This window comes from Drosophila navojoa, chromosome 5 (genome assembly GCF_054131105.1).
Source record: "Drosophila navojoa isolate 15081-1374.11 chromosome 5, UAZ_NAV_1.0, whole genome shotgun sequence".
Lineage (NCBI taxonomy): Eukaryota > Metazoa > Arthropoda > Insecta > Diptera > Drosophilidae > Drosophila > Drosophila navojoa.
Window position 1 is genome coordinate 7,377,346 of NC_142893.1, and position 19,028 is coordinate 7,396,373.

The 19,028-nt window shown below is 41.2% G+C and overlaps 6 protein-coding genes and 1 long non-coding RNA gene across 10 annotated transcripts in view; 3 read left to right on the forward strand and 4 right to left on the reverse strand.

Moving 5' to 3' along the window:
- Galphao (G protein alpha o subunit) overlaps positions 1 to 4,197 on the reverse strand; it is a 38,066-nt gene extending 33,869 nt beyond the window's left edge. The window contains exons 1-2 of one of the 2 annotated variants that reach the window (XM_018103808.3): positions 4,045 to 4,197; positions 2,343 to 2,668 (exon numbers count right to left, since the gene is read on the reverse strand). In XM_018103808.3, the coding sequence (XP_017959297.1) occupies positions 2,343 to 2,460 (118 nt within the window). In that variant the 5' untranslated portion in view covers positions 2,461 to 2,668; positions 4,045 to 4,197. Of the gene's footprint in view, positions 1 to 2,342; positions 2,669 to 3,825; positions 3,924 to 4,044 lie in introns of those variants that run through there. The other variant, XM_089261312.1, reaches the window with a different exon arrangement.
- On the forward strand, positions 1,785 to 2,716 carry LOC149090994 (uncharacterized). Its single transcript, XR_016196962.1, has 2 exons — positions 1,785 to 2,111; positions 2,216 to 2,716. It is a non-coding gene; the product is annotated as an uncharacterized LOC149090994 (long non-coding RNA).
- Positions 4,198 to 4,437: 240 nt separating the features above from the next.
- Positions 4,438 to 5,241, forward strand: LOC108653377 (succinate dehydrogenase assembly factor 2-A, mitochondrial). The gene is made up of 3 exons (XM_018103813.3): positions 4,438 to 4,569; positions 4,623 to 4,807; positions 4,865 to 5,241. The coding sequence occupies exons 1-3, from the start codon at positions 4,552 to 4,554 to the stop codon at positions 5,133 to 5,135; spliced, it is 474 nt and encodes a 157-aa protein (XP_017959302.1). The 5' UTR covers positions 4,438 to 4,551; the 3' UTR covers positions 5,136 to 5,241.
- Positions 5,242 to 5,514: 273 nt separating this feature from the next.
- On the reverse strand, positions 5,515 to 6,607 carry LOC149090995 (uncharacterized). Its single transcript, XM_089261317.1, has one exon. The coding sequence runs from the start codon at positions 6,605 to 6,607 to the stop codon at positions 6,143 to 6,145; it is 465 nt and encodes a 154-aa protein (XP_089117443.1). The 3' UTR covers positions 5,515 to 6,142.
- LOC108653367 (Ran-binding protein M) lies at positions 6,350 to 13,192 on the reverse strand. Of its 3 annotated transcripts, none has more exons than XM_089261303.1 (13): positions 13,058 to 13,191; positions 10,824 to 12,186; positions 9,611 to 9,778; positions 9,343 to 9,533; positions 9,099 to 9,280; positions 8,922 to 9,034; positions 8,614 to 8,765; positions 8,321 to 8,550; positions 8,153 to 8,244; positions 7,205 to 7,273; positions 7,008 to 7,141; positions 6,828 to 6,939; positions 6,350 to 6,768 (listed from the first exon to the last, which is right to left on the reverse strand). In XM_089261303.1, the coding sequence occupies exons 2-13, from the start codon at positions 12,067 to 12,069 to the stop codon at positions 6,632 to 6,634; spliced, it is 2,826 nt and encodes a 941-aa protein (XP_089117429.1). In that variant the 5' UTR covers positions 12,070 to 12,186; positions 13,058 to 13,191; the 3' UTR covers positions 6,350 to 6,631. The 3 variants fall into 3 exon arrangements, with proteins under 3 accessions (XP_089117429.1, XP_089117427.1, XP_089117430.1); XM_089261301.1 differs by having other exon boundaries at positions 7,008 to 7,147; XM_089261304.1 differs by lacking the exons at positions 6,350 to 6,768; positions 6,828 to 6,939; positions 7,008 to 7,141; positions 7,205 to 7,273 and adding an exon at positions 7,526 to 7,665 and having other exon boundaries at positions 13,058 to 13,192.
- A 1,141-nt stretch (positions 13,193 to 14,333) lies between these two features.
- Positions 14,334 to 15,648, reverse strand: LOC108652996 (uncharacterized). Its single transcript, XM_018103218.3, has 3 exons — positions 15,445 to 15,648; positions 15,109 to 15,381; positions 14,334 to 15,043 (listed from the first exon to the last, which is right to left on the reverse strand). Exons 1-3 carry the CDS (start codon positions 15,573 to 15,575, stop codon positions 14,341 to 14,343), a joined length of 1,107 nt encoding a protein of 368 aa, XP_017958707.1. The 5' UTR covers positions 15,576 to 15,648; the 3' UTR covers positions 14,334 to 14,340.
- A 2,036-nt stretch (positions 15,649 to 17,684) lies between these two features.
- On the forward strand, positions 17,685 to 18,780 carry LOC108655195 (peroxiredoxin-6). Its single transcript, XM_018106928.3, has 4 exons — positions 17,685 to 17,862; positions 17,923 to 18,297; positions 18,364 to 18,439; positions 18,507 to 18,780. The coding sequence occupies exons 1-4, from the start codon at positions 17,780 to 17,782 to the stop codon at positions 18,633 to 18,635; spliced, it is 663 nt and encodes a 220-aa protein (XP_017962417.1). The 5' UTR covers positions 17,685 to 17,779; the 3' UTR covers positions 18,636 to 18,780.
- Positions 18,781 to 19,028: the final 248 nt, after the last annotated feature.

Genomic DNA, 19,028 nt, shown 5'->3' on the forward strand with positions numbered 1-19,028 from the left:
GATTCGTAATTCTGTTAAGGCCTATTGAATATATTCTTCTATCACTCCATTCAAGCTTAAGGTTCATTGAACTCTAAAGAGAGCCTATAAATATCATTATCCAATAAGTCAGATTCCCAATAAAAATCTGCTTTGTTATTACAGCATTTCAAGTACTTAAACTTGATCAAAATTACTTTCTACTTCCAACTAAATTTAGTTTCAATATCCATCAACTCCAATTTCCCAGAACCTACTCCAATTGATTGTTATATATGTAGATATCCCACCCATATGCACGACCAACGGAAACGCGTACTTCTTCTTTATTTGGGTGTGTGTGTGTGTGTGTGTGGGATCTGGCGCGTGGCATTCAGGTAAACGGGATTAGCGCGCGACACCAATGTCAATGTCAATGGGTTGCAAAACTGCTTAAGTGCTTAGCTGCCAGCCGGGTAAGTTGTCCGTTTAAAAGAACCCGTTGTCATGTAGCCACCACAGCAGCACCGCAGCACCGCACCGCAGCACCGCAGCACCGCAGCACCACACTTGAACCTTTCCCTAGTTTGGTGTCATGGCGCATGGCTTGCGGTTCCATGTCAATCACCGGGTTGAGCTACACGTGCAGGCGCTTGAGTGTCAAGTGACGTTTTGGCGGATGCAGACAGGCGACAGCAAAGACACTGAGAGAAATGCAGTGAGTATAGGATAGGGAAGTAAAGTAAGAAGTGTGATAGAGAAATGAGAGTAAATAGGTGCAGCAGGAATTAAGTAAAAGTCTATAATAAAAATACATCTATAAATATTTGAAATATTTAAATTTTTAAGCATTTTTTATGCATTTAAATTTGAAAAAAAAAAAATTAATAAATAAATAAACATTTTAAAATATTATTTAAAATTTATGGAATACAAACTCTAATTAAATTAAAAAAAAAAAAAATAATTATTTCTGTTAACAATAAATATGAATTTTAAAATATTAATTTTTCTCTTTTCTCTCAGTGTAGCTGTTGTTTATAGGCAAAGGCGCATACTTGAGCCTGCCGCATCTTTAACAGCGATGCGTCTGTTGCATAGACAAACACACAAACACACACACACACACACATACACGCGGGCACGCTCTGCTGTAGTTGCAACTGTTGCACCGTGGTCTAAGTGCACTTAAAAATGCATTGCGCTAAATGCCCGTCGATTTGTCAGCTGTCATTAGTCGAAAACTTGACTGCAATGCATAATGTATGAGCACTTGAATCTGGCCAGAAAACATGAACAAGAAGAAGAAGAGACAACAACAAATACAATAGCAAACAGCAACAACAGCTCGAGCGAAAATGAGCAAAGAAAATGGGAATGATGAGTTTTGGAGCTGAGAGTGAGAAACGAAAACGAGAGCCGGACAATGGGATGACATGCAAGCATCGCATTTGACCCAATTGTTGTTTCTTTTTCGGCTCATACTATATACTTTTTGGTCGTTTTTGTTGCGTGGCCAAGGCAACAAATACAAACAACAACAACAGCAACACACGCTAAGAATAAATTATCATGCCACTGGATGATGATGCATCAGCCTTGAGTTACGTTTAACTTTTCCTGCTGTGTTTTTTATATTTATTTTATTTATTTATTTATTCTTTATTTTTTGGCTTAGTTTCTTGTCATTGACAGCTCCAAAGTTTATTGGCCAAGAATAAAGCCAGTCATTGACAGGAAAAGTATTTTAAATGTTTAATTTGGCAAAAGGTAAAGAATTTGAAATATTTAGTTTGGGTAAAGTAGGAGGAATAATAAAACCTTATCGAAAATACATATTCCAACTAAATTTCTTCTTCAAAATATATATTTATTTAATGTTAAGGTAAGGCAATAAAATTAATATTTATCAAAAATGGGCCGTTTCCGTTTACATTCATTTAATAACAAAACATATGCTATCTCTCAGCCATAAAACCTTCACGGCCGACACACATACAGACACACACACACACCACTGTGCCTGGGCCTTAAAGTAATTGAGCCTGCAGTAGTGCGAGATAGAGAGGGGGATAGCGGCAGTAGAGGAAGAGGAACTTTAAACAACTCAAGTGCACTTTGCAACTCGCAACTGATAAAGAAATTCCATTTATGTAGGTATCAAAGAGAAGAAGAAGAAGAAGATGATGATATTGTTTGCTTTTGCATTCTTTTTTCTTTTTTTTTCTGTCTCTTATTTTGTTTGGAAAAAACATAGGAGGGAAACGACGCACAGCGACGACTTCCTGGGCGAAAGTTGTGAGTGGAAATATGATTGCATTATGTTATTCTTATATTATATATTATTGTTGTTATTGTTATAAATTGTTGTAAATTGCACTTACCGAGTAGCAAAAGTTTAATGTCCTTTGCCGCTTGAATGCCATCCTCTTTCAGATTCTTCTCGATTTGTTTGGAACGTTGTATGGCAGCGCGCTCTTCAGCCGATGTAGTGCAGCCCATTTTGTTAGACTTTGTTGCGTTTAGCTTATATTATTTGCTTATTGGTTGATTTTGTGTTGTTTCTTTTGTTGTGGCTTTGGCAGCACTTGTCAGTTATGTTAAGGGGATCTCTTCTTATTGGGTGGACAGCAAGTGCGCAGCTTTTATTTTAGTTATTTATTTTGGTTTTGTCTTATTTACAAAATGCTTAAAATTACAAATATACACACTGCAAACGGAGGTATTATTTATTTATTTATTATATATTTTAATTCGTTTAAGGGAAATGGTGCGCAGCATCCAATTGGATTTTTGTTCTGCATAAACAATAATAACTGAGCGTTCAGCCGTTCGGCCACGGGAAGTGACAGCAGCAACAAAAACAACACCAACTCAATGACCAATGAGTCACACACACACACACACACACACACATACGCACAGATACACAGCCACAGCCACGCACCGGCATTGAGATAACTACTTGACAAGTGCGCCTAATTTTATGGCCGCCACTGTCTGTCTGTCCAATAGGGCGCGTGCAGCTATAATTGAACTGCGCTTTTGTTGTTGTTGTATTACGCTGTTATCAGCGGACAGCAACAACAACAACAGCAATGAGAGCAAGCAGCAGGCACTGCTCTAACCAATTTACATATGGCTTGAATGGAAAATATGTAATATACTAAATATAGATACATATATATTTGTATCTATATAGATGTTCATCAATTCCATTTATCTAATCAGAAAATGCTATTGAAATTTACTACGAAAAAAAAACATATGAAATGGAGAGCGAAAAAATTTCCGCCTTTTTGGCAATTTATCATGTTTTTGGGAAATATTGTGCATGGTGTGGCCAGGTCCTGCTTTTTCTGTATATGTAATATATACATATATGTTGTATATGTACATACATATATGTGTGTGTGAGTGTCTGCAAGATGTGGGCGTGGGCGCAAAAAAAATGTGTTAAACGGCTGGCCATAGCCGGCTAAGACGACGCGTGGTCACACTGGAGACGATCTGCCAGTCGCCGCGCCTCCTTTGGCCCATTTTGATGATGATGCTGCGTTTTGTTGCGACTCGATGGGGAAACATTTAGTTTTTTTTATGCGGCTTTTGCGTGGGTGCGTCGCGTTTTTCGGTTTTTATAGTTGGGTGGTTGCTTGGGGGTGGTGTTTTAGGCGCTTGTATAAATTTCCATTTAGTAGTTTCATGCCGCGCTGCTCACACGCTCGCGCTCGCGCTCTCACGCACACGCACACGCACTCTTCACACACACACACACTTTCATACGCATACACACATTCTCCCACCCACCGCCAGGGCGAGCAGCGTGAGCGCAATTTTCTTCGTTTCGTTCTTTTTTTTCGGCTTTACATTTTACCACCGCCTAGTTTCCAGCGCCAGCGTATACACACAACACTTGCACACACGAACTGAGCAGAGCAGAGCAGAACTGAACTGAGCAGAGCAGAGCAGCGCAGCACGGAGGCCACCCTCTTGTTCCGCCCGTTTGCTTGTTGGCTTTTCAGTTTCTTATAGATTTAATTGCATGGCATTTTTGAAAATTGATAACACATTAGATTTCACAATTACCCGTTGCACAATGTTCAGCACTAGCACTTTGCTTTCAAATTGCATTAATTCTAATTTAATTGGAATATTTCGGGTGTGCAAAAACTTGTAACACACTTTTGCTGCCTCTCGCTGTCTCTTTCAAACTGAATCTGGCATTGCCAGACCACTAGCTCCATGCACTTTGTTTACATTTCGCGCGCTGTATGTGGCATCACTCTGCTAATTAGCAGCACTGTTAACTTTCTTATTGGTGTAACAGTTGGAATTCAAATGAGACCAATATTGCGGAATATACACTTGTTAAACTGCAACTGAATGCTATTGTAAATTTTAAAAAGACCTAAATTTAAGAGCTTATAAGTACTTCTGGTAGATATTTAAGTCAAATTAAATGATAACTGTTAATAACAGACTTTCCTTGCTACCATTTCGCTGTTGACACAAGAGTTGCATGCATTGCTGCAGCCCTGGCAACAAACAGCTGACCGCAATTGCGTGTTTGTGAATTTAAGAAAAACAACTAAAATGTTACGTCAAGTTTTGGTAAGTTATAAATTAATTTAACGAAAAAAGTAGATAAGTATAGCCTCTCTTAGAACTCTGCATCTGTGCGCCGCTTACTGGTCTCACCCACACGCTGCATGAGCGGCAAACAAAATGTGCCCGACAAGATCGAGTACTCAACTCCGCCGGAAATAATTGATTACGAAGAATCGCCCCATTTACCAGTGCCAGAGTATCCCATCAGACCCGATGAGCCGCTTGAGACACGCAAGCAAAGGTGTGTAGATTATACTACAAGTATAGTTCAAAAAATTAATCAATTTTCATCTGCCAGACTCCTATATCAATCGCGTAAACGCGGAATGCTGGAGAATGATTTGCTCCTGAGCACTTTCGTGGCCAAATACCTGAAGGACTTCGATGCCGAGGAGACGGCTCAATACGATCAGCTCATCAATGGCGTAAGCAACGATTGGGATATCTATTATTGGGCAACAAATACGAAGCCAACGCCGCCGGAATACGATACGGATGTCATGAAGTTGTTGAAGCAACATGTCAAAAATACGGAACGTGTGCAGCGCATCAGGCAGCCGGACTTGTAAATTCCTATTATATAATCAAGTATCTATAAGCTATTAAGCAATGCTGCATATTATAAATGTTCTTAAATCAATTCTGTGTTAAAGCAAAAACTAAAGGAAAATTCAATTTCTTGTCTTTTCTTTATAATTTTCATGTAATACAGATATGATAATATATATATATATGTATGTATATATATTATTATATTATATATATATAAACGATGTCTGAATGTATATGCTTATCGAATAAGTTTCACTTTAGTTGCGAATTATTACAGTTAAAACTTGCACTTTTTGAAAAATTGATCGAAATTTATATTCTCTTGCTATTGCGCCCCAAATATTTTCGTACATATATAGAAGTCGGATTGATTCGATCTCTTAAATCGATCACACATTAAGTTAATGAATTCTATTTTATTTGAATTGTTCACAATTGTTTAGCTTTATATATCTATATATCGTTAATTAGCAGTTGATTCAAGCGATTAAATTTCTTTAAACTCTAGTTTTAAATTTAAATGAACAGGTTTTATTATTTGTTTTAAATATTTTAAAAAGAGCTCCATTTAAATTAAATAATAATAAAGAAGTAAACATTATTTTGGTTTTAAACAATACAAACACAATCGACTTTAGCCAGTTAATTTCCGATTAGGGGACTTCAATTATAAATTTTAATTATACATAAGAATAATATTACACATAATTGTTGTTTGTTGTTTGTTTTTTTTGCGGTTTTCCATTTTTTACTTATATCCGAAAGGCTAATGTATATAAAAAATATGTTGTAAAACGTTTGTTTTTTGTTTTTAGTTTTGTTTTGTTTTGCATTTAAAAATCTCGCTAAATCAGAAACACAATTATTGCATGAATTATCGCGGCATCAGTTAAAAGAAGGACTTAAATAGGCGCACAGTTGATGCGTGTAAAAAAAGTGGTAAAGTAACAACAGAATTAACCTACTACAGATACAGATAGAGATGCAGATTACACAGATCGTTTTCGTTAATCTTTATCCTAATCTAGTCGAGCGTCTCGAAGAAGTCGTGCGGATCCACAAATAGCGCCGGGCTGCTGCCACCGCTCATGGCCGATGATGATGCTGCCGAACCCGCTGCCGATGCTGATGCCGATGCTGCTGCTGCTGCCGCTGCCGCTGCTGCCACAGCTGTTGCTGATGCGGAACTGCTGCTGACGCCTCGATGGCGACCACGACGTGCTGTACCGCCAACACCACCACCACTGCCACCACCACCACCACCACCAGCTGAATTGCCACCGCGTATGCTGGTCGCTGTCATGACGGGATCGTAGGTTCGGGTTGAGGTCGCCTCGCTGCTCGACATGGACGATTTGCGACGACGCTTGTTGCGACGCCGTCGCCGCCGTTTGGTGGTTTGCACAGCGGCCGTCGATGTGGTTGGCACGCTGCCCAGCGGTTCGGTTAGCACGCTGGTGCGCGGCAAGGTCAGCGTGGTCTCGAACATCTTCAGCAGCGTCGGCGAACTGGGTCAATTTTGCGGGAACACATCGTCGATGGTAATGAAAGCATCCTCGCCCAACGAATTCTGTCCGATGAGCTTCAATAGCTCAGCCGCATGCGCCACCAAATACTCCAGCGGTGGCCGACGCTCAAAATTGAGCGATTCTACAAAGAGATAGAACACAAATTAGTTAAGCAATTAGATCCAGCTCGAGTTTACTCACCTAATATGGCTGAGTTGAGCGTGGTGGAAACGTTCTCACGTCGCGAGGGACACAATAGCCAGCCCAAGGGACTGGACCAAGGATTTGAGTAGGCAATCAAGCTAAATGCATCCTAAATATATTAGAAAATTGAAATTTAAAATCATTTCACTCTTGGTTACTATTGAGTTCCTCTCTCACCTCCAACATTTGACGCTCCTCTTCAGTCATGAGGTTCTCCTTCTCTAGCTGCTGGCCCATGCTAGACAGTTCCTTGCCGAATTCTAATATCTTCTCAATGACACGCCCATAATTGCGCGATGAGGGCGATACATCTACATCTGGGAAGAATAATTAAATATAAAATTGTTTAATTTGATAGGATATTCTCTTCATACCCATTTCCTCATCGATGGCATCTAGAGAGTTACGTGCTACACTGGCATTGCCATTTGAACAGGAGTCGCCTGAATAGATGGATGAAGCGTTTATTAATGTGAGCTTAAATATATTCAAGTTTTATATATATATATATATATGTATATATCTACACTCATTATCAAATTGAACTCGTTTCGACATCTCCGTTCTACATTTTGGCAAATTACAATCGTATGAGCTTTTCTTACCGTCCACATTTCGTCTTCTTCTTTGGTTAGTAAACACAGTTTTCTTGAACAAAATTTCATTGATATTTCTTAAACATCTTTGCCTAAGTTTGTTAGTACCCAATTTTAGACTTCTTCTTGAATTCTTGTCACGGTTCCATGTCTTCTTGAATTTACAGTTTTGTTTGCATTTCTTGAAGCTATGTTATACATAAATATGCATTCAGCTTTGCTTTTTTTTGAACTAGAATCTGCTTAAAAATTATAACATACAATTAATTAACAATTATAATATTGTTAAATTTATATGCCCAGCTCAAAAATGGATAGAATTAATGCGGAACATTTAAGTTTGCCTTTTTATACCCTTAATTTCCATAGAAAATGGGAAATCAAGATATAATTTTTTTTTTTTGTAAATACCCCTCAACTACTCTTAACTAGTTTTAAATAGAATTTGAATCAGTTTACAGTTCAATGCCAATTTAAAATTCGTTTGTCTGGCTTCTTTCGTTCAGGCTCTAAAATTCAATCATTATCAATCAGTAAAGCTATATACAGCAATGTTTCATATACTACATAAAATATATTCATTAAAATAAACTGTATAATATACAATGTTGCTGTAGTATATGCCCTTCATCAGCTAAACACTTTGGCTAACCCCGATTAGATAATAATCTAAACTCATTCCATACACCCACTTAATAATAGTTAGTTATCTAAATGGAAACGCACCATTGGAGTGACTGTTGCAAGGCTCCATTTCCACATCCATGCTATTTGAATCATGCTCCGGGCACTTGTTGGAGTTGTCATCAATAATCATGCTGCAAATGCCAAGCATATTATATTGCATTAAAAAAGAACTTCTTTTGGCTATTTTGTTTTAGCTGCAATACAAACATTTTGGGATCTGTTTTATCGCCTGGTTTTATCACAGCTGAGTTCGCAGTGTTGTTTTGTGGCTGGTTGGTGTTGGTGTTGGTGTTGGTGCTGGCGCTGCCATTGCCGCTGCCGTTGCCGCTAATATTGCCGCCGGATTTGCTGTGCTTGAACGCCTTGGTCGACTGTATGACTGACGTTTGATTTGTGGGCATGGTCTGTGTGGTGGCGGTCACTTTGTTATTGGCGTGCTAGATAAATATAAATTGACTTGGTTTTATATAATGCATGTGCTTAAATATTTAGTGACTCACCTCAATGTCAGCGCCATTGATCATCTCAATGAATTGGCGACACTTGAGTGCAAACCAAAGATTTTTATTGTTCTCGAGGAGGCCCGGATATGCGCGTAGCGTATTCTCAATGGCCTGACTCATTTTGCCTGTCTGTATGAGCTTGATTATCTCTGAAAGAGAACATTATGTGAATTAGCTACACGCTAAGATTAAGATGAACTAAGTAACAGCTGCCTTGGGTGTATGGCAAATATATATATACATAAATTAATTTATGAATACAGTTGCTGGCAGCTATTACTAAAAACCAAGTTTTTGCTACGCACTTTGACGTGTTTTGATTGAGGCCAAGTCCTCGTCGAAGGGCTGATGTGTGTAGGCATTGAAGGCCTCCGCAGTCTTGCAGTAACCACTATGCACCAAATATGTGGAGACCAGCCTGAAAACACAAAATATCAATTATTTATTTGATACCTAATCAATATGAATATTTGCAAGCTCGCCTGTTCATTAGATTCTCGGGAGTCTCCAGCAGATGTGGATATCTGTCGATTTTGCGCAAGATGGTGGCGCGCATGTCTCGCATCATTTCCTCAATTTTATCAAATTTGAAAGGCTCTTGGCCGAAATTGGCATCCACCTCCTCGCCGGGCGTTTGCAGGCCCACCGTCGGATAGAGTTTGGTCTGCAAAGGGCATTAATTAATGTTATATAATATTTAATTAAGGTCAATTTATGTTTACGAACCGGCAAGTCTCTAAATGCGATGCCCAGATCGAAGCCGTTCTTGGTGTAGAAACAAGTGTTGTTCAGAAAATTTACACAACAGCCAATTATATCGCCGGTGGTGAAAGTGGGTCCATACGACTGCCCATTGCACGAAGAGCTGAACGAGTTGCCATCGTAACCATGATAGCCATACGACTGTTTATCCCCACCTGTTCAGACAAATCAAATGGTGTGATGAGTGTGTTTGCTACATGAATTCGCTATCTCTATTTCCCACAATACGTACCTGGCAGACGATTCATACGAAACTGCTGAGCGGTCAGTCCAATGCCCATGTAACCGTTACGTCCCTTGGAAATGATGCGCACCTCAAAGTAATATAGGCCACAGGACGGTGGTATTGGGTATGCGGTGCGCACAGAGCCAGCTGCCTCGCTGTGCTGTTTGCCAACGCCTGCAACGAAATGTATGTGAGTACAGTGAGGACACGATTAACTGCACAACACTACTTAAAACTATTATAAAAATGGGCTAAACATTACTGTAAAGTACTTCTGATATTTTCTGTAAATACATTTGTGTATTTTACATTTACAATTATTTATACAAATTTTTCATCAGCGAATGCCCACTGTAATTGCCTCAGTTCACAGCGCGTGGCTTGTGTATGCAGCCAATCAGCTGTTTGCCAATCACTCACACAAGCGTCTGCCAGAACGCGAATAAGCGTGTGAGAAGTGGGCGCCAAAAAACAAAAACAGTAGCTACCACCACTCGCACAAGTGCAAGCGAGACAACCAGTGTGTGTGCGCGCGTCTTGCATGCAGTGGGGTCGCCACTGAAACCAGCGCGTTGGCGTTTTCACTTGCTTTGCCCAAAAATGGCAGCTTGAGCAGCTGTTATTACTGTTGGCTGCGTTGCGAGAGGAAGAGGAAGATGTAGCAGCAAATACAATAATAAACTGTATTTCGAAGTTGTATCAATTAATTAAGCTTAATTTGTATGCACTGGATGAATTGTTTTTAAATACATAAAAGTGCTTATATGTATGAATGAATATACAATAAAAATTGATCAGTATAAAATGTTTAACAGATATATATGACTCACTGCGGTCAAACTTATTTATCGACAATTAAAAACAATTGAATTCTTCAACACGTCTATGTTATGTTAATAACATAGGAGGACTTGTGCAAGAGCTGAGTTAACATAGCTTCCTATTAACATGAATTAACATATTTTAAGTTCTAAAAGCTAACATAATGTTACACTCTGCATGTAAATCCTTAAGCTGTTTTCGCATGTGAATTATAAGATTAATATATTTTAGCCGTAAAACTAACTTACGACGTCATACGCCGTGTGTAAATTCTGAAGCTGTTCTCATATATGTTTGTAATTAACATATCTTAACAATTCCAGCAGCTCATTAACATAATGCTATGCTCTGTCTGTAAATTATGAGTTTTTTTTGGTTATAATTGGCCAACACTCACCTTTGTAGGTGACACGCAGATTGTTGTGCGAGAGTCCGATGTTGAGGCACTTGTCATGTGGATTCCAGCAGCGTGGCAGCGGCGTCTCGTTCTCATTCACATTCGGATAGAGCAGACGCAAGGGATCGACGCCCTGATGGCCCGATTGATTTGCGTTTCGTGTGCCGCTCCCGCCACCACCTCCGCCGCTGCCTCCTGCCAACCGAGATGAACTGTGGCTCTGGCTGTGCCCATCTCTCTGGCTGCTCGATTTGTGGCCGCCGGCGTACATTTCGTTGCTGAAGTGGCTGCCGTTGTTGCTGTAGAAGTGACGCGTGTGTCGTGAACTCGTTGCGGCGCTGCTGCTGTTGTTGCTGCTGCTGGTGCTGGTATTGTTATTATTGTTGTTACTGGTATTATTGTTGTTGTTGTTATTGCTAGTGCTGCTGTTGTTGTTGTGATTGCTACGCGGCGCACGCAGTAATGGTGGCAGTGGGGCACGCGCCGTGGAATAGCTGGGCAAAACGGCAACAGAATGGAGTCGCTGCTGACCACTGGCTGATCCGGATCCTGATGCTGATGCTACTGCTACTGCAGCTCCTGTTCCTGTTCCTGCTACGGCAGCGCTTTCTGCTGGTGGTGGAGCTGTTCCGGCTGCCTGCTGCTGCGCAGCAACGACAGCGTCAACGTCAACTTCAACGGCGGCCTCCTCCTCCTCCAGCACCTCCTCCTCCTCCGCTTCGAGGTCGTCGTCACCGCCTTCGTCCTCCTCGTCGTCGTAATCGTCAATGCGCTCCACGACGGCGTCGTTATCGTTATCAATGGTGCCTGCGTCAATCGTATCGGCAATGGTGTCCGCCTCTATTATCTCCGGCTGCGGTTGCTCCTGCTGCTGCTGCTCAACCTGATCCTGATTCTGTTCCTGCTGCGCCTGCTCCTGCTGCTCAGCCTCGACACGTGATTCGTCTGCCTGTGGTAATTGCTGTTGAATAGGAGTGGGTGAATGCTCATGTTCATCAGCCTCAATTTGTTGTTGCTGTTGCTGCTGTTCTTGTTCAGTGTCTGTTAAGAGCCTTTGCTCAGCCTCTATGTTAAATAACAGAGCTGCAGCTGTGCTGCCGCCACTGACTGCAGCTGCATTAACAGTGGCTGCTGTTAAATTGCTATTGTTGCTGCCACTGCTGCTGTTGCTGGCGCTGCTGTTTTCCATGGACAAATTCGGATTATGCTCATTATCGTTATCGTTATCGGCATGCTCAAAATCCATATTTCGCTTTAACTGTTTGTTCTTTATTATTGTATTCTATATATCAGATTTTTGCTATTAATGTTGCTTGTTTCTTTCTGTTTGTTTGCTTGTTGTTGTTCTTGTTGGAGTCGTACTCTGAGAGAGATTTGAAGCAATTAAAAGCGACGAACAGAAAAACAAATGAAAGTGTGCTGGCTATGGGCAGGCATGAGGTATGTGTGAGTGTGGGTGTGAGCTGGATGGAGCATCATGAAGTGGAAGGCAAATAGATGCAGGTGCAAAGCAGCAAAACACAACAGCAACAAACATGTGTGTGCGTGCGTGCGTGTGTGTATGTGTTTATACACAAGTATAACAAACAAAACGTCCTTTGGCCATGCCTCAGTTTCTGCCTCCGCCCCGCCCCCACACAAGCAACAACAATATTATGCACAACAGCAACGGTAAATAGCAATAGCAAAATAACAGCAGTTTACAGCTTTTTCTTCGACGCACACAATAACAACTGCAGCAGCAACAGCAGCTGCAGCCACAACAACAACAATTAAACTACAACTACATGCAGCGAATGCAATAAAAAATCAATAACCAAATTGCAGCACTATTGCGTTATTAGCCAAATGCTCACTTCACGTTTTCTTTTACAGTTAACAAAATGCGTTTCAACTGCGTTTTACGTCGTTCTTTTTTGAAGTTTTCTTTGTTTTCCCCCTAGTAGCAGCAGCAGCAGCAGCCAGTCACAGTTCACATATACACACACACACATCCGCACACAGTTCACACATACACTAATCACACTCATACCACTAGACGCGTACACACACACACCGTCGTCTACACACACGCACACACACACTCATGCATACAGAAAAAATTTGCTGGTGGCCAAATAAATGCATTGCAAATGGTTGGGTCTGGTGTTTATTTGGTCTGCTTGTGATATTGTTTTGTTAATATGCCATTTTGGTTAACTGACTGCGAGTATTAAACATTGAATTTGCGTTACCTTTACGAAAGTTCAGTGCACTTTAAAATCACACAAATGACTTTTGTTTAAGATTTTTACCTCGAATTGAGCGCAGTGTGACCGACTCTGACAATTGTAGCCAACTGTATGTTAATAATGCCAATGTCATTTGACATTGAACTGTAACGCGTGCTGCGTGTGCTAAGAGTGACCATTTCAGCTGTGCTCAATAACAGAAATGTTATCGATAAGGCGCATTGATTTAAATTTTGAGAAAGTGAGTGAAATTTGAAATTACCTTGAAAAATTGTTGCTGTTTCATAAATATTTGGCTTGTATAAATACATTTTGCTACAAATTGTAACCTTTGAAATAGATCTAAACTGTAAACGTGTTAGGTACTGCTTGTTTTCTCTCTATTGGCTAAAAATCCGGTTCTTATCTACGGCTACGCTTGTCAAATAACTTCACGAAGCGCTATGAATACAAATATGACTATGACTTGTTTTGTTGTTGTTGTTGACAAACACATTTGTTAATCAACAATGTGATGGAAAATTACCAGAGAAATGCAAACGACTCTGAAGCTATTGCGTTTTAAGTTTAAAAATATTGTTGGATAGAGAAATGCTTTAGAAATGCGTATATTAAAGTTGATTATAGATTTACAATAGATTTACATATACATTTAGTATATATAAGTATATGGGTTTGCACTTTGTCCAGGTGTCATAGATTGGGCTGCTCTATTGCGGTACACGTTTAAACACCAGTATAACACAACAATTCAAGTACATACATATATATATTTTTAAGTTAGTCTCGCATTGCTTCATAAAATTTCATCCTTACTGCTTGGCGGGCTTGCACTATCTAAAGAAGTCGCCAGTTTTAGGCTACTGCCATGATCCGAATGATTCTACACGTATAGAAGAGCATCTGTAAATTGAGCGTAACTTTATTGTGGTATTGGTATTTTCTATGGGTTAATCTAATACAGTTAAACATTTTGTTGCGCTCTGCGCCATTCGCTCAATTTCACGAATTCCATTAAGCTCTCTCTTATGAACTCACACAGTTAGCCTCGAGCTGAGCGTAACTTTTTCTTAGTATTGGTAAATCTATGCAGCTCACCAATACACTCAAAGCCAGCGACGCTCTCTCACACAGTTTTTGTATAGAGAGCGAGAGAAGAGCGTAAAACGTGGGATTTTATTGTAAATCGCAGGCCACTCACCAATACTAACAACGAAACTTTGTATATGTATATCAGGAAATATGTATATTTTATAAACTTAAAAATATTTTATTAATACAAAAATCTATTTAAATCGTCCGGGTTGCCAATAGCTGGATTCATGCACCACCATTGAGGGCTGTATGTGGCTCAGTGAGGCGCAGCCGGTTAGCTTCATTGTGGTCTCAAAGTCGTGTCGCAGGATCTTCAGGAGCTGTTCGACGCCACGCTGCCCGTTGACCGCCAGGCCCCACAGAGCGGGCCGGCCAATGAACACGGCCTGGGCGCCCAGGGCCAGGGCCTTGAATATATCGATGCCCTGCATAATGCCGCCATCGAGCATGACCACCAAATCCTTGCCCACAGCGGCGACAATCTCGGGCAGCGCCTCGATTGTGGCCGGCACAGTGTCCAGCTGTCGTCCGCCATGATTGGAGACAATGATGCCGGCACAGCCCGCATCACGGGCCAATCGGGCATCCTCTGCGGTCAGGATGCCCTTCAGCACGATGGGCAGCTGGGTGAGCTGCTGCAGCCACTTGATATCCTGCCACGTGATGCTCGCATCGTACTGGCTGGTCACGTACGCATTCAGCCCAGAGCCAGCGTACTTCACGGATTTCTGTGTGAACTCATCCTGGAAATTGGCCAAACTCAAGTGCGACGGAAATCTGAATTGATTGCGTGCATCCGCGCGACGATCGCCACTGGTGGGCATGTCCACGGTCAGGACGAGCGCCTTGAAGCCCGCCAGCTCGGCGCGCCTTATCAGCTGCTCGGTGAGGGAGCTAGGGATTAGAGATTAAGGGTTTACAAATGGCTTATTTATATATTTGCATGTGTATTCACTCACCGATTCCTGTAGATGTAGATCTGAAACCATTTGCAAGTCTCTGGCGCAGCTTCTGCCACCTCCTCAATGGAGCAGGTGGACAAGGTGCTCAGAATGAAGATGGAGCCAGCCTGACCAGCGGCGCGTGCGGTGCCGATTTCTCCATCTGAATGCGCCAGCCGCTGCATTGCTGTGGGCGCAATGCCCAGGGGCCAAGCGAGCTGCGCACCCAAAATCTTGCTGCGGATGTCCAGCCGGGAAACATCGCGCAAACAGCGCGGACGCAAGCGTAATCTGAAATGGAATATGAATATACATATTTTGAGTATGCATATAATATTGCGTATCCAGTTTTACCTCTTGTACGCCTCATGGTTCAGACCGCACGTTATCTGCTCCCCAGCGCCACTCTTATAATAATCCAGAACATTTTGGTCCAGCTGCTCCTTGGCCTTTTGCTCAAAATCGGCAACGCAAACGAGAGACATGATTTGATCCTATTATATAAAGTATAGTATATTAATATATATATTTTATATTTATTTTAAAATTGTATCTAGATTTAAGCGAATTAAGCTTTGTGTCTAAGCGAGAGAGGCGTCACTCATTCGCTTTTATACACTTTCCAGGGGACAAAGAGAGCGGTAAAAAAGATATGGAAGATGGCAAGCAATGTTTATCCATGTAAACGTGGCAATATTTGCTATAAATACATATATTACTGCTTGCTTAAAATATAAAATATAATTCTAAAATGTGACTAAGAACGGAAAATAATAACAAAGATTTAATTAGTTTAGCAAATTTTGGCAAAGACTTATCCACAGACGTTCTTTAAAACCTGAAGAGCGTAAAAGTTTCTTTGTTAGTATTGGTGAGTGGCCTGCGATTTACAGCACAGTCTCACACACAATCTCACGCTCTTCTCCCGCTCTCTATACGAAAACTGTGTGAAGAGAGCGTCGCGGGCTTTGAGTGTGTTGGTGAGCTGCATAGATTTACCAATACTAAGAAACAGTTACGCTCAGCTCGAGGCTAACTGTGTGAGTTCGTAAGAGAGAGCTAATTGGAACTTTGTGAAATTGAGCGAATGGCGCAGAGCGCAACAAAATGTTTAACTGTATTAGATTAACCCATAGAAAATACCAATACAAAGGCACTTGGACGCTCAGCTGGGCTCATGGACAAATAGCTGTGATAAGACTAGGCCGGCCTAGCTGCTAGCCGGCATTCGTGCAAACTGAATAAAGTTGGAGTTTGCTAAAACTTTACTTAGTCCTACCATATGCATGGCCTTTATTTGAGCTGCAACAAACAGCTGAGGCACCCTGTATGAATATCATTAGATTTGACAGGCCTTCAGTTGAATACGCTTAGCTCAACACGTGGCCCATTCCGCTGCAGCTCTATCTGCTCCCCCACTCCTAGCTGCGGCTTTCTTATCGTCCGGCATACAAATGCGATTGCCTGTTGTTGATTGTTTTTGCTTTCGACTTTTATGGACAAGCAAATATGGAATGGAAAATAACCAGCGAGAATTTCAAGTGGAAGCAAGTTTATTGCGTCGTAGATTCCAGACTTTTTGAGAAAGAAACAAAAACTACAAAAATGAACTAACTGTACTGGAAATGAATATTATTTTAGAGTTATTTTCTTTGATCCTCAAGAATTATTTCTGCCTTTATATTCTATGATCTAAACTGCATGGCAGCCTGAAGGCATCTGTTTGGCTTTACTTTGACTGCGATCCGAATATGCTTACACCGATAGAAAAACACCTCGAAACTGAGCGTAAAACTACCTTAGTATTGGTATTTTCTATGGGCGGCACTAATACAGCTAAACAACTTGTTGCGCTCTTCGTTAGGCGCTCAATTCCACGAAGTTCCCATACGAACTCACACAGTTAGCCCTGGCTGAGCGTCAGTGTTTCATAGTATTGGTAAATCTATGCAGCTTACCAATACACTCAAAGCCAGCGACGCTCTCTTCACACGGTTCGTATAGAGAGCGTGAGAAGAGCGCAAAATGTGTGAGTGTATTGTAAATCGCAGGCCAATCACCAATACTAACAAAGAAACTTTTACGCTCTTCCATTTAGTTCTCTGTTTACGTTTTGTTGCGGTTTTTGTTTTCATTTTTGTGGTCTACGTATCGAATTATCCAATCGGACATTTAGAGTTAGCTTGGCAACAGTGTTGTCCAATTGGCCGATTTCATCAGCTAAACCTAAAACCGATTTGTGTAATTATTTATTATAAAATGTGTATATATTATATTCATATAATATAAGCAGCTGCATTTGTGATTATTATTTTGAATTGCTTGGGCTGTAAATAAACAACTGTATAACAGAGCTGTGTTACAGCATTGTAGCGTGTATAACAATCAATTCTATGCATGCATAACAGCTACACACACAAACACACGTGAATATTACAGTTGTATGCCAGCTTTGCTTTTGCTTTAGTGAGCTGTTGATCCGTTCTCTCGCTCTTTGCTCCTCGCTCTTCTTCTCTGCTGCTTTGATGCTCGCGTCGTTTGCATGTATGTGTGTGTGCTTGGCGTGTGTGTATAAAAGGCCGCCGCGCAGTCGAGTTGTCATTCAGTTGACTTCGATAGTTCAGCGAGAAACAAATAAAGTGAATATTCGCTCTTCGCTTAAATAATAAAATAAGAAAAACTAATCAAAATGCGTCTGGGTGCAACTGTTCCAAACTTCAAGGCGGAGACCACAAAGGGTCCCATTAGCTTCTACGAATGGCAGGGCAACTCGTAAGTAGTTTAGTAGTTAATATTATTGCATATTTATAAATACTATATCTGCCTCTCTAGCTGGGTGGTGCTCTTCTCGCATCCATCTGACTTTACGCCCGTGTGCACCACAGAGCTGGGTCGCATCGCTGTCCATCAGCCGGAGTTTGCCAAGCGCAATACCAAGTGCTTGGCCCATTCGGTGGATGCCTTGGACTCCCATGTCGATTGGGTGAATGACATCAAGTCGTATTGTCTGGATATTCCCGGCGAGTTTCCATATCCCATCATTGCCGATCCCACACGCGATTTGGCCGTGTCGCTGGGCATGCTTGATGAGGAGCAAAAGCAGGATCCCGAGGTGGCCAAGACCATACGGGCGCTCTTCATCATCAGTCCGGATCATAAGGTGCGCCTGTCCATGTTCTATCCCATGTCGACGGGACGCAATGTTGAGTGAGTGGCGTGGAATGCTTTCAGTGAATTTAAGCATGCTTATCTAATACCCTGTAATTTATTTAGTGAGATCTTGCGCACCATTGACTCGCTGCAGCTGACCGATCGCCTAAAGGTGGTTGCCACGCCCGCCAATTGGACTGTAAGTCTATAATTCTTAGACTATATAGCATTTGGAACTTAACTTATTATTCTTACCCCCACTGTAGCCCGGCACCAAGGTCATGATCCTGCCCTCCGTCACCGACGCGGACGCCCACAAACTGTTCCCCAAGGGCTTCGACAAGGTCTCCATGCCATCGGGCGTCAACTATGTGCGCACCACTGAGAATTATTAGGGGACTCTTAAGTTCCAACAATTATGGACCAAAAATAATACGAACTAATTATATTTTTTATATTTACAATTTTAGTATATATCAAAGCTTTTTAACATTCCCCTTGAATGAATAAATTAGTTAACTTTTTATACACACATATGTATATGGAAATATTTGCCTTCCTTATTTTCTCGATACGATATTAGCATATTGATTGACAGCTGAGCTGTAGAGTGCATTCAAATTGAATTTGACTTTGAATTTGGCATGGAGTGCATTTGGCTGTCCGCGGTGACAGAGCTGCCGGCTTAGCTTTTTAGCTATTAAAAGTAGCCTTTTATGTATGTACTCTTCAGCTAGAACATTAAGAATTAGCTTTGATCCACCTTTTACGCTTCGACATCAATTAAT